The sequence below is a fragment of the Phalacrocorax aristotelis genome, chromosome 5, assembly GCF_949628215.1.
Source record: "Phalacrocorax aristotelis chromosome 5, bGulAri2.1, whole genome shotgun sequence".
NCBI lineage: Eukaryota > Metazoa > Chordata > Aves > Suliformes > Phalacrocoracidae > Phalacrocorax > Phalacrocorax aristotelis.
Genome location: NC_134280.1, coordinates 22896832 through 22911464, shown reverse-complemented (window position 1 = coordinate 22911464; position 14633 = coordinate 22896832). Strand labels below are relative to the sequence as shown.

The window sequence follows — 14633 nt, the reverse complement described above, 5'->3', positions numbered from 1 at the left end:
CAACATCATGAGCACAGTCCATGTTGGGATGCCTCAGAGGGGGAAGACTACAACCCTGGGGGGAGATGAAATGTTGAATTAAAGCATCACTTTTCCTGAAATGCCACTGCTGATACTGGTTTTCAGATCTGGCAGCTTCTCAACCTGAGCTTCCTCCCTGCCTATTTCCCATAATCAGTTATTATATGCATCAGAAAAGCAGAATTTTCTTGAGACTCAACTTACCTTTTAGACAAGCTAGCAGCCTCTAAAATTCAAGTAAGAGAGTCTTCCTTGGATGTCTGTAAGTTTCCTGCATTTCTCCAAAACTACCACCTCTTCCACACTATTATTCTCTACCAATATCTTTCACGCACCATTTCTAAGATCAGCTCTTAACAACGCCATTACCAAAACATTCAGTTCTCTGCTTTTCCAGCTTTCTCATCTTTTTCCTTTAATCTGAAACCACTAGAAACAAGCAATCTTACTTTCCCAATACTCCTCACACCTTCATACCTCATAACTGACTTCACGAACCCCTGCATTTCAAATTCAAGTTCCAAGTCTTCACTCCAAAGCCTTTCCAGAAATTTTATTCCAACTTTCATCACAGTTTTTCACCCAAATGTTTTCTCAGGGCTTGCAATTTCTTTGTGCTTCCTATGTAAGTTTCCTTGTACTCATATTAAAAAAAAAAAAAGAACACCACAAAAAAAGACCACAAAAAAAAAAAAGGTGTTCTTTACTTAATAAAAAGTTTAAATACTATTATTTAAACACTCTTTAGCACAAAAACATGTCAAGGACAAGTACAGGATGGGGCTACTTTGTCTCTAGCCTATGTTCATTCTTGAATTAAAATTTGCACTGATCTCAATGCGAGTGCTGCTCATGTTGGACTAGAAATTGCACATAGGACTAACTTAAATCTAGGAAAGTAATGGAGTAGTTTCGAATGAGACTTAATTCAAGTATTTTTTCTTAAACATTACTAGAACAGTACAGAAAGACCAATCAGAACCAGAGAGAACCATTCTTGCCTGGCTCAGAACACAATCCTGTTGCAGAGTGGCATAATGAAAAGAATTGTTAAGAACAAATACATCAAAAACATGCTTTCTAAGCTGTATTGCAACCTTGCCAGCCCTACAGTGAAAATGGAATGAATTTTTAGGGGTCAGCTTATGACATGAAGATGACAAAATGACTGGTTAAACAGAGTCCCAGACAGTGGTACTCACTGAAGGGAAATCGAAGTTGCCAATTACTACAATTTCACTTGCTATTCTTTCTTAGACTTTGCCATGTTTAATACCTGTCACATACAGCACTACAGTGCTTGGGAAGTGAATTAATACCCCTAGATAATTTTTAAGATAGACATAAAGCAAATATGATAAACTGAGATCAGTACTTCATAAATACCTTTGGTGGTGCTGCTTAGTTTCACCCTCTTGCGCTTGCCCACACCTTGGCTACCATCCTGGTCCTCCTGGGGGAGGGGAAGAATTATCAAAAAATTGATAATTGTATATTTAGAATTTTATTGCCAAGAGATGGTATGCTCTCAAAATTCTGGTTTAACTATCAAGCTAAAACAGAAAATCCCTGAATATACTCTTTTACCAGAAAAATACTTTTACTGTTTACAGGAACCATGGACTCCGTGCAACTCATTAGAAAAAAACACAAAGTTTTAAATTGCCTTTTTTGCCCTGCAGGCAACATTATCAACTGCAAGTTCAGACATCTTCATCTATTTAATTAATTTTGTAAAGTTACTTGCTTTGATTTCTGAAACTGATTGCTACAAAAATATTTAACACTACAAAATTTCTAACTGTTGCATATCCAAGGTTTCACCTTATTCATCTGTAGGGTTTGGGTTTTTATGTTTCTTAAAAAAAAAAACATCAGCCAACATATTGGCTATTAAAGTTGGCAACACAGACAATCAGCTAGACATTTTCTAATCAATATAAAGTTTTGACGCGAGGATAAAGTATTCTTGACACCTTTAAGAGACCAATTCTAATTGCTGAATTCCAATTGCTTGCTCCCTGCAGAATAATGGAAACACTTTACACAAGCATTTGTCATCTGAAGCTTTCAAGGCACTCTGCAAACAAAACAGCAAAGGTTCCAAAATGCAATGCAAGTTAAAAACATCATCACCATCACTTTACAAAACCTAACACTGGGTGTTAAAAAAGAATGTGACATTACAGGACTATATTAAATGCTACATGGATCTTTTCTAACAATGGTAGTCCTAATGAAACTGTGGAAATAAAGACAGACTTCTACTGGATCTAATAAAATGAGAGTTAATTAATGCAGATATCTACTGTTAAAAATAAGTAATCCATGTCCTTCTTTTCTAAGTAAATGCTGTATTTTACTTCCAAACATCACTAGAATGATGAAGAACCCAATACTCAAGAAGTTACTGTCCTTTCTTGGGTAGAAAGTTTATTCGCATTCTATATCCAAGGACTGATCAAAAGAATTGTATTAATGAAAGGTCTTGAATTTTCCTACCCTTCCAGTACCTCCATCTGAAAACTCATTTTAAGATGGACACACATTTGAACTCTTTGTTTCCTGTGGTCTTTGTGAACACATGCTACTTCTGTACTTCAATTGGGAGCCAGTCAGTTCTCAGGATGTTGCCACTGCCCATCCCCCCATCAGAAGGATCAAGTACTCTAAAGCACAAATCAGACCTGCTGAGATATTACTATGAACTGCAGGACTCTGCAATTTATGTCTCCTGCTCTCAAGAAAAGGAATCTAAATTCCTGTAGCTAGGAAGTTGATAGCTGGAGGTCTCAAGACCTCTTCAGCAGTCTCAGTTAATCCAGAGAGTTGCTAGAGGGGCCTTAACCAGAAAACAATGTATTTGGATATGCAAATTGTGATTAATGTGTTGGATTCTAGTCTCCAACACCACTGCTCAGGCAAACTAAATAGATTTCCCCCTCTAAAGCATGAGGAAAATTTAAACATGTAGCAGTCTTCATGGCAACTTTTGAAGTTATTTCAATAAAAAGAAGAAAAATTAAGTGACTTGTAAGAAATGCTTTCTTGAGAACTTTCTCTTCCTCAATAATGTTAGACAGCTGGTTTCCACTGCTTCAATAAGGTAGGATTACATTGTAATGTCAAGTGCAGGAATGTGCTGCTTTTGATTTTAGAGTTAATTTTCTTCACAGTAGCTACTATGGGGCTATGTTTTGGATTTGTGCTGGAAACACTGTTGATAACACAGCGATGTTTTCATTACTGCTGAGCAGTGCTTACATAGAGTCAAGGACTTTTCTGATTCTCCCACCACCGAGTAGGCTGGGGGTGCACAAGAAGCTGAAAAGGGACACAGATGGGACATTTGACCCCAACTGGCTCAAGGGATATTCTATACCATATGACATCATGCTCAGCATATACAGCTGGGGGAAGAAGGAGGAAGGGAGCAGGTCATGTTCAGAGTGATGGCATTTTTCTTCCCAAGTAACCGTTACACATCATGGAGCCCTGCTTTCCTGGAGATGGCTGAACACCTGCCTGCCAATGGGAAGCAGTGAATTAATTCCTTGTTTTGCTTTGCTTCCGTGCGTGGCTTTTGCTTTACCTCAACCCATGAGTTTTCTCACTTTTACCCTTCTGATTCTCTCCCACATCGCACCGGGGTGGGGGCAGATGAACAAGCGGCTGTGTGGTGCTCAGCTGCTGGCTGGGGTTAAACCACAACAAGGACTTTTAACAGCCTTGAGACAGTGAGCGCTAGGTCACATGGTGTCTGCCAAGCCCAGGAATAAAGACTAAGAGAATGAGTAAGCAAATATAGAAGACCTTATTTTTACCCATTGGATAATGCTGTGTAAATATACCTGGCTAACAGCAGAGATCTATGTAGCTTTACATAATAGAATATTTAGCAATATGCCTAAGGTGTGACACGTGTTGTAAATTCAGCTAATAAACTTTATTGAGTGTTAGACAGTATACATAGATTTTTCTATTATAACATTAAACAGCAATTGGAGTCAATAACTATATAACTGAGTAATAAGGCATTCAGTGCTCAATAAACTACAAGGGCAGCCAAATAGAGATATCCAATACAAAAAGGTTTTTTCATTCAGTGTGGTAAAAGTATTCACGGACTGGGTTTTATCTGATTCCTCAGAACATAAAAACTTCTTAAATAGGAGGACAGGTTTAGAGAGGACCTGTTTTCCACCTTTTGCACAATGGAAAACACGAGGAAGAAAAGCTAAAAAGTAAACTAATGGTGAGCTCTCTCCACAATACCACAGGACGGAACACAAACCATTTGAGAAATAAAGCACAAGTGAGCCTGTACTGTTTCAGGGCTGGAGGGGAACAAAACCAACAACGACACGTATCTCAGGATACATCCATCCTTCAGATTAATTTTTAGCTTAGAACCATCTACTGTCGTAGAAGTGAAACTAAATACTGAACTATGCAAAACTTATCAAGCTATTTAGTTCCCTGCAGAATCTAATTTGTAGCCTATGTAAATTTTATAGTCTAGCCTTTCATCTGTAAAACAATGCTACCTTTAAAACTTACTTGTAGGAAAGAACATTAACCTTTCTAGATTCATCTTAAGTACCAGAGGAAGAAAATCCAGTTAAAAGTGTACTCTTGCGACATTTCTTAATTAGAACACAGTTTTACTCTGCTCTAGGAGTATAATGTGGCATTAAAAAAAGCTGTAAATGCCCTTTGTAACTTATGGGGGAGGGCAGAGGAGAGGAGAAGTCATAAAACAAGGTAACTTTTTCCTCATTTCTCCAGTAACATCATTTTTCTAATAAGCACTTCAGCCATCTTCCTGCCTTGTTCTGTTTTGGCTTTTGGATGAAAGCAATGGACTTTCTTTTCAGTGATTGATATTTGTCAAGCAGATCATAATTAAAAAAAAGATTATAAAATAAGAAATTAACTTTCTTCAGAAATGCCACTAAATGAGGGGTTTTTTGTTTTAAACAAAAAAAAAATCAAGGAACTTTTGGCATTATTATTGGTTGCATCCCATACTGTATCAATGTGGTTCTATTAAGCTATGAAAGGAAAATTCAGAAGTGAAAGTATATACTAAAACATTTAAATTTTGAGTGCTTATTGTTTTATCTGCATGTTACTTCCTTGTTCTTTTTAAATATTTTCTAAATACAGATTTCAAAATCAGGTCTTGTGCTTTTTTACAATCTATCTGAATGTAATTACCATATTAAAATTGATTATAGGTATGTAAGTATATGCAGAATTTCAATTTAGAAAAATCACACCTGCAGTAACATAATAAAAACCCTACATGAATCTTTATACCCTGGAGATGAGAAAGGAAAAGGTCTCTAAAAAACAGGTATTTTTAACTAGCAAGCTATAATGCAGTTGACGTATTATTCCTCCCCTTTTTACTCAAAAAAGTATCTTTTTCTTGAAAAAAAAATGTCTTTTCCTGGTAAAAAATTCCTTCTGCGTAAAATACATCTGTCTCTACCTCCCTCTTGGGACTTCATTCCCAAAAGAAATATTTGCTATATCCAAAATCTCTTCAGACTCTTAACCACCTCAATTTATTCCCTCCCCTCTCCTCATCACTTATAGGGGTAAAACAGAAAGAAGCATGCTGAGCCATCTTAAGTTTATTTGAAAATACTACTTGAGGTTATTAACATTAACTTGAATTGCCACCTTCTTTCATGTGCCTTAAAAGTGATACTGTCAGCAATCTATCACAGTTGTCTGTTTGTTTGTCAAGCGATGGTGAAAAAACAACAAGGAATACTTTGAAAAATGCTAAATTATAAATAGCACTGCTGAAAGTGTAACAGATGCTGCTGTGCTTGTGACAGAGGCAAACATGTCATACACCTGTTTTAGACATATAGGAACAATTGTTTTTACTTCAATATTTGTTCACATAGAATTAAATGTAAGCAAAAATCCTAGGAAAAACTACACTTCATATTATTTAAAGTTTGTTATGCTACCCTACCAGAATGACTGCTAAGGCTTACTAGTTGAAATTAGATTTTAAACAGTAGGGCAAAAGAATGAGAATAAATTGATAAAGTAACTCTACCAAAATTTAACTTTCCTCATTAAATTCTTCTTGTTTATTACAGCTCAATCTAGGAGATTCCCTCCTTTTTACTCCTACTCAGTGTACGTGGAAAGTAAGGTCAAGTCCACATACGGGAATTTATCTACAGAGAAATTCTCACTGCTGCTATCACCAGTTCAGCTGAGTTCTCAAGTACCAAAAACTGCTAACACCATTCACAGCATCACATGCTTTAAGTTTACTTTAATCAAGCCCAATTTGCTTGATAGTGACTTCTGACCTACCCACACAAGTTTCTTCTACATTACGTACATAAATTAAACTGAAATAGTATTAGCAAAAGTAAGGATTTTTCAAGACGTCCTTGGTAAATCATAGGCATGAGATCTTTACATCTCCATTATTTCTGACTATTAAAATAGAGAGAATATGTTGTAGATAGAGTTAATGTTTGTAGGATTTGGCTGCAAGCATTCTCTCCATTTAATACTCCGTTGCAGTTCATTAGAGTCTTTAAAAACAGTCTCACCTCATCTGAAGAATCCCCTTGTCCTGATGTTGCCGTAGCACCTGCTAAACCTTTTGAAATAAAAAAATTCAGAGATTCCTTTCATAAGTCTTATACTGAAAAGAGAGTATTTTATGATATTTAATGAGCCAGTAAGAAGTGAAACACTAACTTCCTTTAAAAGATGCACAGCAGTAGACTGAGAAGTTGGAATAAGATTTCCAAGCAATACAAAACTAGGGATTTGCAAGTTTGTTCCATTGTAAAACTTCAACATAATGAGTTAAGGGAGACATGTTCTTTCAACAATTGCAAAAAAACGCTGATGGCCTTCAGTGGTCAAAAAAAAAAAAATCCACAGCACTTTTGTAAGAATAGGTGGCTTAACTTAGTTGCAGTGACAAAATTCCACTACGAGCAATTTCATCTTGCCTACTCAAATTCCACTAGTGCTATGACTGGGAAATGATGCTTAGTATATTAGCAACAAAAGGTAATATGTTTACCTTTTTTGGTAGACTTAAAATAAGTCCTGTAATTTGGTGGTGCACTAAATAACAGGTAATTCCTTAAGTTTCATAGTATTTGGGTTTTTTTAAAAAAATAACTAAAAGAACAGTTTATATAAAACCCAGCAATAATCAAATATTTTCTTAAAATATTTTTCTACACAAACCTTGAACTGCTAATGTGCTAGTTCCAGCTCCTTGTTCCTGTATACCACATGCAATTTTATCCTCAGGAAATGCCAGTCCAGAGCCTTTCAAAGCAACGAGGTACTTCTCATGACTTTTCTTTGCACACGCATTCTCCCCAACACCTTGAATACATACGTAAAACAGCATTAAAGTACAACAGCTACTTGGTTCACGTACTTCGTATTCTATACAAGCCATCTGAAAAATAGTCCACAATGTTTTAGTATGCTGTACAATTATGAGATGTAGAAGCTAAAGTTTTTCCAACTGATGAACTGAAATCCAAAAGAACAGCAATCTGCTCAGTTTTTCTGCCCCACCACAGTCTTTTCATCTGAATGATGTACTTAATTTCTATTTTATCAGCACTGCCACCATTCACACTACAGCAAAAAAAGGATTTGTTTCAATATTTCAAACAGTTGGTTTTGGACAGAAAGGACAGGGACTTACAGTTTGCAGTGGGAAAAAAGTAAACCAACAAAACCCAATAATGATAATAAGCCATATATGATTTCTAATCGTCAGAATTTTTCTTTCAAAGTTTAAGTTTTGTCAGCTGCAATTAATGGAAAGTATTCATAAAGATATCATCATTTCAACTGTTTGATGAAGCAAATTCACAATACATGCCCAGGATATAAAATTTTCCACAAAGAAATGGAATTTTAAAAACCCAATACTTTTGTTATATAAGGAAAATTCAAAACTTGAGAGGAGCAAATTGTGTCAAGTGTTTATGGAAAAGAAGACATGAAAAAGATTACAGCATCCTTTTAGCTGTGCACCTTTTGCATTCAAAGTCAGAGGGCAGGTTTTGCTCTAAAATCCCTGTCTGTCTGTCTTTCCCTACCCAGAAACTGTACCTACTCAGGCACACATATTCTCCATTCCAAGAGTCCAGATAAGAATGCCTTACTTCCCATTTCCTCTCCACTCTTCTCTCCAGGAAACCCATCACATATAGGAAAAGAGGAGTCATTCAATTTCTCTCAAATATTATTAAACAGGAAATAAAAAGAGGAAGGAAACAGAATAGAGACAACTGTCCTTGAGGCAGCTTTCCTAAGCATTTTTCCTTTCAAATAAAGACTTGGAGATTGCCTGTTCCTCAACTAGCTGTTGCCCAAGCCAGTTATGGCAACTTAAATCTACAGTAATTACTATTTGTTCCAAATCTATGCAAGGGAAGTATACAAAGTACTCAGAAAAGACACCACCTAATCACAAGAAAATAAGGTGGCGTTGATTTATACTAGGTGGTTTGGGGTTAATAGTGACTGCCCAACATTTTCAGATTCATTGAGAGTTGGTACAGGATGGAATAAATAATTAGGGGTGGGGGTTGTTTAAAAAAAAAAAAAAAAAAAGGCTTTGCACAGAAGTGCAGGACAGACAATGGCCTTTTGCCATTCAGGTCTCCTCCAGTAACTGTGAGAGCAGATCCCAGAGTAAGTTAGACTTATTCCACTTCAACTAGCTTGATATGCCTTATTTGAAAGTACGAAGCTGCCATATTCACTTCACTTTAAAGAGAATGGATTTATTATAAAAACTGTTTTGAAATGATGTATCTTTATACAGTTGTCTGGGAGACAGAATATAAAAGCTTTGCTCTTACAGGTCTTAATAACAAATGTTTCTAGTCACTCATGAAGTGCATCCCCTTCTATCGACAACAAAAAAATTCCTTAAAAACATGCATTTTTCTGGGTTTTGAGAAGTCAAATAAAACATGCAGAAACTGAAGTGATAAAATTTATGCCCTTAAATTCTTCACAATTTGAAAATTTTACTATTAGAAATAACAAACATACCAGAGCTAAGATCTTTGTAGAACTGTTGGCTAGTCAAAACCTGGGTAAGAACTGATCGCATTGCTCCTCCCATTTTGGTCAAGTCTTCTAGAAAGGAAACATGAGGCTCCAAGACCTGGAGGATTTTATGAAGGTCCTTCTCTGATGGCAGATCAAGAGCTGAAAACCACATAACAAGAACTTTTGGTGTAAACATAATGTAACTTGGCCAAGACCTTCACAAGGCAGAACAGCTATGACCACCACAAAACAAATTAATTTATATATTCATAATGCTTTAAAATTCACATGTACAAGCTTCATATTAATCCTGATTTCATTTTCTGGATGAGCTGAACACAATGCTAAGTAACCCTTAAAACATATTTAAGCAGCTCTTCAGCAGAGAACAAAATCAAATCCCCTAGCCAGGCAGTAACTTTGTTATGAAGAGGCACAAAAAATCAATTCTGTAAACTACAGACAACATTCATGTATTCATGTGCTGTGTCTTCACAGACTGCAAAGCAAGAGAGAGCAGCACGGTAAGATATACTAGATACATGGAAATACAAAACATACCAGGCTCATTATACCCCTCTCTTAAGTGCTGAATAAGACTAAAGATGAACTGTGGAAGAACTAATTCTGACATCATCAACAAGTCTTTCGGGACACATGGAACATTTGATTTTGACTTAATCCGGTGTCTTTTACAAAACCTATAAAACAGATGAGAAAAATGTTAGCCAAGTACAGCTCACTAGAGTTAACATATGCTAAGAAAACCACTACTTTTCCCATTTTTCAGAGAGTAGGTACTTCTACATTAAAGGTGGTGCAGAAATAGTATTCTGAAATGCCAACTACTATGTTCAAACCCATTTTGCTTCTGAGTCCAGCAAATTATAAAAGTGACAATTTTTCTTCCCTTCTCAAAGTTCACATCTCTAACATCCCAGACTGCTCCCATACATATTAGAAGCTTCTTCCATGGAACAAGCAGTAGAACACTAACTTTTTCTTTATCGGGACATACCTCCCAGTTTCTAAGCAGCCTAACTGAAAATATCAAGCAGTTCCTCTCCTTCCTGTGAAATAGTCAGAGGCTGGCCCAATTCTTCAAGTCCTCATTCAGATAATGACTTTTAAAATGTCTTCTGACATTAATAAAAACAACTTCCAAAAGCATAAGAGTTTGCAGGATCAGTATTTATTTCAAACGTATAGCAACTAAGATTTACTTATCAAAGGATGATAGAAACACCCTACAAAAATTGTGCAAATTGTTGCATTTAAGAAGATAAAACATTTCTTTGGAGAATTCCTGTATGGTAGTAGTTGAGGCTTGGCTAATGCACAATGACATGAGGTTGAGCCAAACCCCATCAGAGCAGACAGAATGATTTCCCACTGACTTAACATGAGCCTGACTCAAGAACCACCGAATACTTTTCTGCTTCCAATCTATTTTTAGAAAGGACAATTGCCAACATTGAAGAGTTATTTACCCATGTCAGAAAAGAAGCTAACAAGGAATGAAGACTCTAAAAACACATCATACAAGAGTAAACCTTACTGGAAAGATTCACTGTATTTTACCAGTAATTTCTCAACATAAAGACTCAGAAATGGATTCAGCTTTTTTTGAATATGAAAATTGTTTTCTAAATTTATTCATGTCTTCACTATATTTGCTATGCCATATTTTCCAGAAGAAACCTCCTACTTTCTATAACATAAGCCTTTCTTCTTTGAGGACCATTGAAGTATCACCTTCAAGAGAAGAAGGAAATAGAAGAAAGCCACAAAGCAAATATCCACATTTAGGACACACACACAAAAAAAACCCAACCACCTAAAACAAAACAAAAAAAAAAACCAAACCCAAAACCCAGAAAAGCACACCACCCCAAAAAGGAGGATACAATTAGGATGGCATCTTCACAAGAACGGCTATCATCTTCACCAGGCAAAAGGTAAAGAGCTTCTCCTTTGCTCTTACACATTAGAAAATATGATTTTTATTAAGAAAAGATAAACAAGGACATTACTAACCAGATGACTTGCAGTTTGTGTATGCAGCCTATCCATCCCTGGGGGGGGTAAAAAGTGCCAGACAAAGAGCTCAGTCATGACTGACAACTTTTTGTTAATAAATGCACAAATGGATGGTTTTCACTTTTGTCATTCACTTCTGCAAATTACATTCACAGAAGTTACGAAAAGTCATTCACTTTTTCACTTCTTTCATTCATTTTTGTCTCATCCACATACAGAAACCTGAACTGCCATAAATCACAAACCTGGCTTGATCTATGCTGCAATATGGTACCTCATTTATTATCTTAAAGGTATTTTGTTCCCCTTTCACCACTATCCTTATAAGAAGAGATCAAAAGTAAATAAAGACTTAAAAGACACACAAGAAAAGAATTACTATGCAGTATGTTTTAAAACCTTTTACTGGTCCCTACCCTATATAATCTGCATTCAGCCAAAAAATGTTTTCACTGGTTATGATCACAAGCTAAGGGAGCCGCGGTAACAAAACTCACACATAAAGTCATTTTGAACCCCAGCTTCTGCCAAGCACAAGGCTTCCTTCCACAGAAAATGAAAAGCTCTGCTCCCCAAGAAGCCTGTGCCAGCACACCATTTGTGAATCAGCCTATGGATTAATTATCCCAAATTTAACATACCCTGTAGCTGAAGGTTATGAATCATGTCTTCTCTTGAGATCCCCAGAAAGCACTATTGACTTGAAGTGTGCTATTATTACTATATACATACACGTTCTGGAAAATCAAGAGGAAGAACCCAAATTCTGTAAGGAAATGTCCCTTCATTGTCACATGCACAAATTACAGGAGTTCCAAACAGGAAATGATTTCTAGATACCAAGTCCTAAACCTTAAAGTAAGGACACCAATATCATTTTACAAGATGAACCATATTCTGCATTTATGGTTCAAAGGCTGCAGTATTAAAGTATTGTCCAAAATCCATTTATTATTGTAGCTTTTCTTAACTAACAGCTAGAAACGTGCACATGGAAAGGACCCCAGAACATGTCCTTACTGATATGACTGGCCATTGGATGAGCTATTGGCCATACTGAAGTTCAACGGCAAGAATTAATCTAAGCCACAATGATCCAGAAGGCCAATGCTCAGATTTTATTATTTACAAATCAGGCTGAAGAAATCTTCCTGAGCCCAAGTTTGTAATATTCACCCATGAGACTCTATTTATGCTGAATTATGGAAAACCAATCTCCTGCTGCTGCGTCCACAATCCTGAAATACTGATACTCTGTTCTACTCAAAGCTCTATTGCCTTTACAGAGTGCTACACGGTTTTTCTACAAAAATTGACCAAAATGCCAGGCAATGACTTGGAAGATCTTCAGAGTTAAAGCAACAGCTGTTTGCACTAAAGAAGAGCTAGAACCCCAAGCTATGCCAAGGAAGAAACAAGTTGAAACTTCTCATACAGGCAGAAAAAGACACCTGTGACAAACACCTCAATGGGTCAGTCACTGGACAAACAGCAGACAAAGCTATTCCATAATCAGTTCCTTATACTGCTAAAAGAGCTCCCTCACCACAGCATCAGTTAAAGAATCATCTGTCTGCATAAATGTACATTTCAAAATGCTCCTGAGACCATCAAAATAGGGGTTTAATAGGCAACAAAAAGGAGCATTTTCCAGATCTCTCCTGGTAACACCAAGCCTTGGAAACTCACCACTTGGAGAAGGCAGGAGTCTCTAACAGTGGGTAATGAAAGATGGATATAAACTAGATATGAAATACATTTTTTCTAAGGAAGCTCAAAAATAAAAATAACTATGGAGAGGAAGACTGACTAGATAACTGACACATCACCTTGATCTAAGCTTTATTTCATTATTTCAGTACTGCAAAATACTTTTTCCAACTATCCTGTAGTTCCTATTTAATCTTTAGTACTCCATATTTCTTATGCTGCACAGTCTTCCTTGTAAATATTTTTACTATTATACTATAATGAGTTTTAAGAATATTAGTATTTCAGTGAGAGTGCCAATTCATTAGCCAGAGATATTCAAGCCCTATCTCACTGAAGGTGAAGGTTTAACATGGAAGTCCTAAAATACAGGTCTACAAGGAGACAAAATCATCATCTTTTTTCCCTCATTCTTGTCTCCGATTCAAAAGTATATTCTGGTTTTTGTTTTCTGTGCAATTTCCTACCTTTGAAATTGCTTTTTCACAAAAAGACAAGGCTAATTTCAGCTAAAGGAGAGAATAACACACTAACTTGCAATTAAACAAAACCAGAGCTTTAACGAGCAATGTTGTTCACAGGACTGGAAATATAATTCCTAAAATTTCTTATGCTGTATTGATATCTTAACTTGTAAGATGTAGAAGAACACTTGTCAACATCTACATGGGTAAGGAATATCATGTATTATTAACATAAGCAGCATTAACATCTTCTGAGCAACCTTCACTTTAGACTTTCCAGATTCATTCTGTTCTCTCCTACTATTTCCATCTTTAGTAATTCTGCCATGAATTCCCAAAATGTATTTTACAAGTGGCTTCATGTAAAATAGCTAGTTTTCTTTAGGCTACAGATTCACAATTGTTTAAGTTGAGCTAGGTCAACCCTGCCACAATTCTGTTTTCAGCCTTCTTATTTGTTCCAGCACTGGTACTTGATTGATCCAGTGTTAAACAGCTGAGAAGCTAAGCTACCAGGTTATTTACTTAAAAAAACAAACCAACACACAATAAAAAACCCAACACCAGAAGTCACCAAACCAAAAACCAAAAGCAAACCAAAAACCAACACCCAAAGAATTTCACTGGACCAGCACTCACAGACCTGCCTCCTTGGAAATCACACAAATCCCCGAATCATCCTGCCATCATCTCTTTCCTCATTCACCTGACAGAGAGCAAAGCACAGAGAACATCAAAACAAAAAGCCAAGAGTGCAGGAGGATGCTGTCCTGACCAACCAGCAGATCAGGTAGATAAAGCTCACTGCGAAGCCTTCACTTCAAAGGAGAATTTTTAAAATTCCTGTTATTATAGCAGCTGATAAACGTCTTCAGTACCAGCCAGACCACACCTTTACAGCTTTTGAACCTTTGCTCAGCATCTCCTTCCACTACATCCCACAGCATCTCAAGTTTCAGTTGCATTCCAGAAACTTTACATAAGTTCATGCATACACAGAGGGACTATTTTTACCCTTACTTGTCTCTTGCTATTTTGTCCTGTGCCTCTCCATGTTTAAAAATCATATTTTAAACTGAATCATAAAGCTGTCAAGAGAAGACATCCCATTTCCGCAAGTCTTACAGTACCTACAGCACTGCGAGCACCTGACTCCAACAGAAGCTTTTAGGGACAAGAATCTAGGACCCAAGTGAGAGGACCCAAGTGAAAACTCCTTGAAATCAATCCCTAAGTAAACCTCTACTTGATTCTTTAATTCAGTAACAATGTCATATCTAACCTGAGCTTTTATTTAAGACACTACATACA

General features: G+C 36.5%; 1 protein-coding gene across 7 annotated transcripts in view; it reads right to left on the bottom strand.

Annotated features, from left to right (window-relative positions):
* Positions 1–14633, bottom strand: part of UBR3 (ubiquitin protein ligase E3 component n-recognin 3) — a 115779-nt gene that overhangs the window by 91100 nt on the left and 10046 nt on the right. For 6 of the 7 annotated variants that reach the window (XM_075093389.1, XM_075093390.1, XM_075093391.1 and 3 more), the window contains exons 2-6: positions 9670–9809; positions 9109–9267; positions 7270–7413; positions 6615–6664; positions 1408–1474 (exon numbers count right to left, since the gene is read on the bottom strand). In XM_075093389.1, the coding sequence (XP_074949490.1) occupies positions 1408–1474; positions 6615–6664; positions 7270–7413; positions 9109–9267; positions 9670–9809 (560 nt within the window). The remainder of the gene's footprint in view (positions 1–1407; positions 1475–6614; positions 6665–7269; positions 7414–9108; positions 9268–9669; positions 9810–14633) is intronic. The other variant, XM_075093395.1, reaches the window with a different exon arrangement.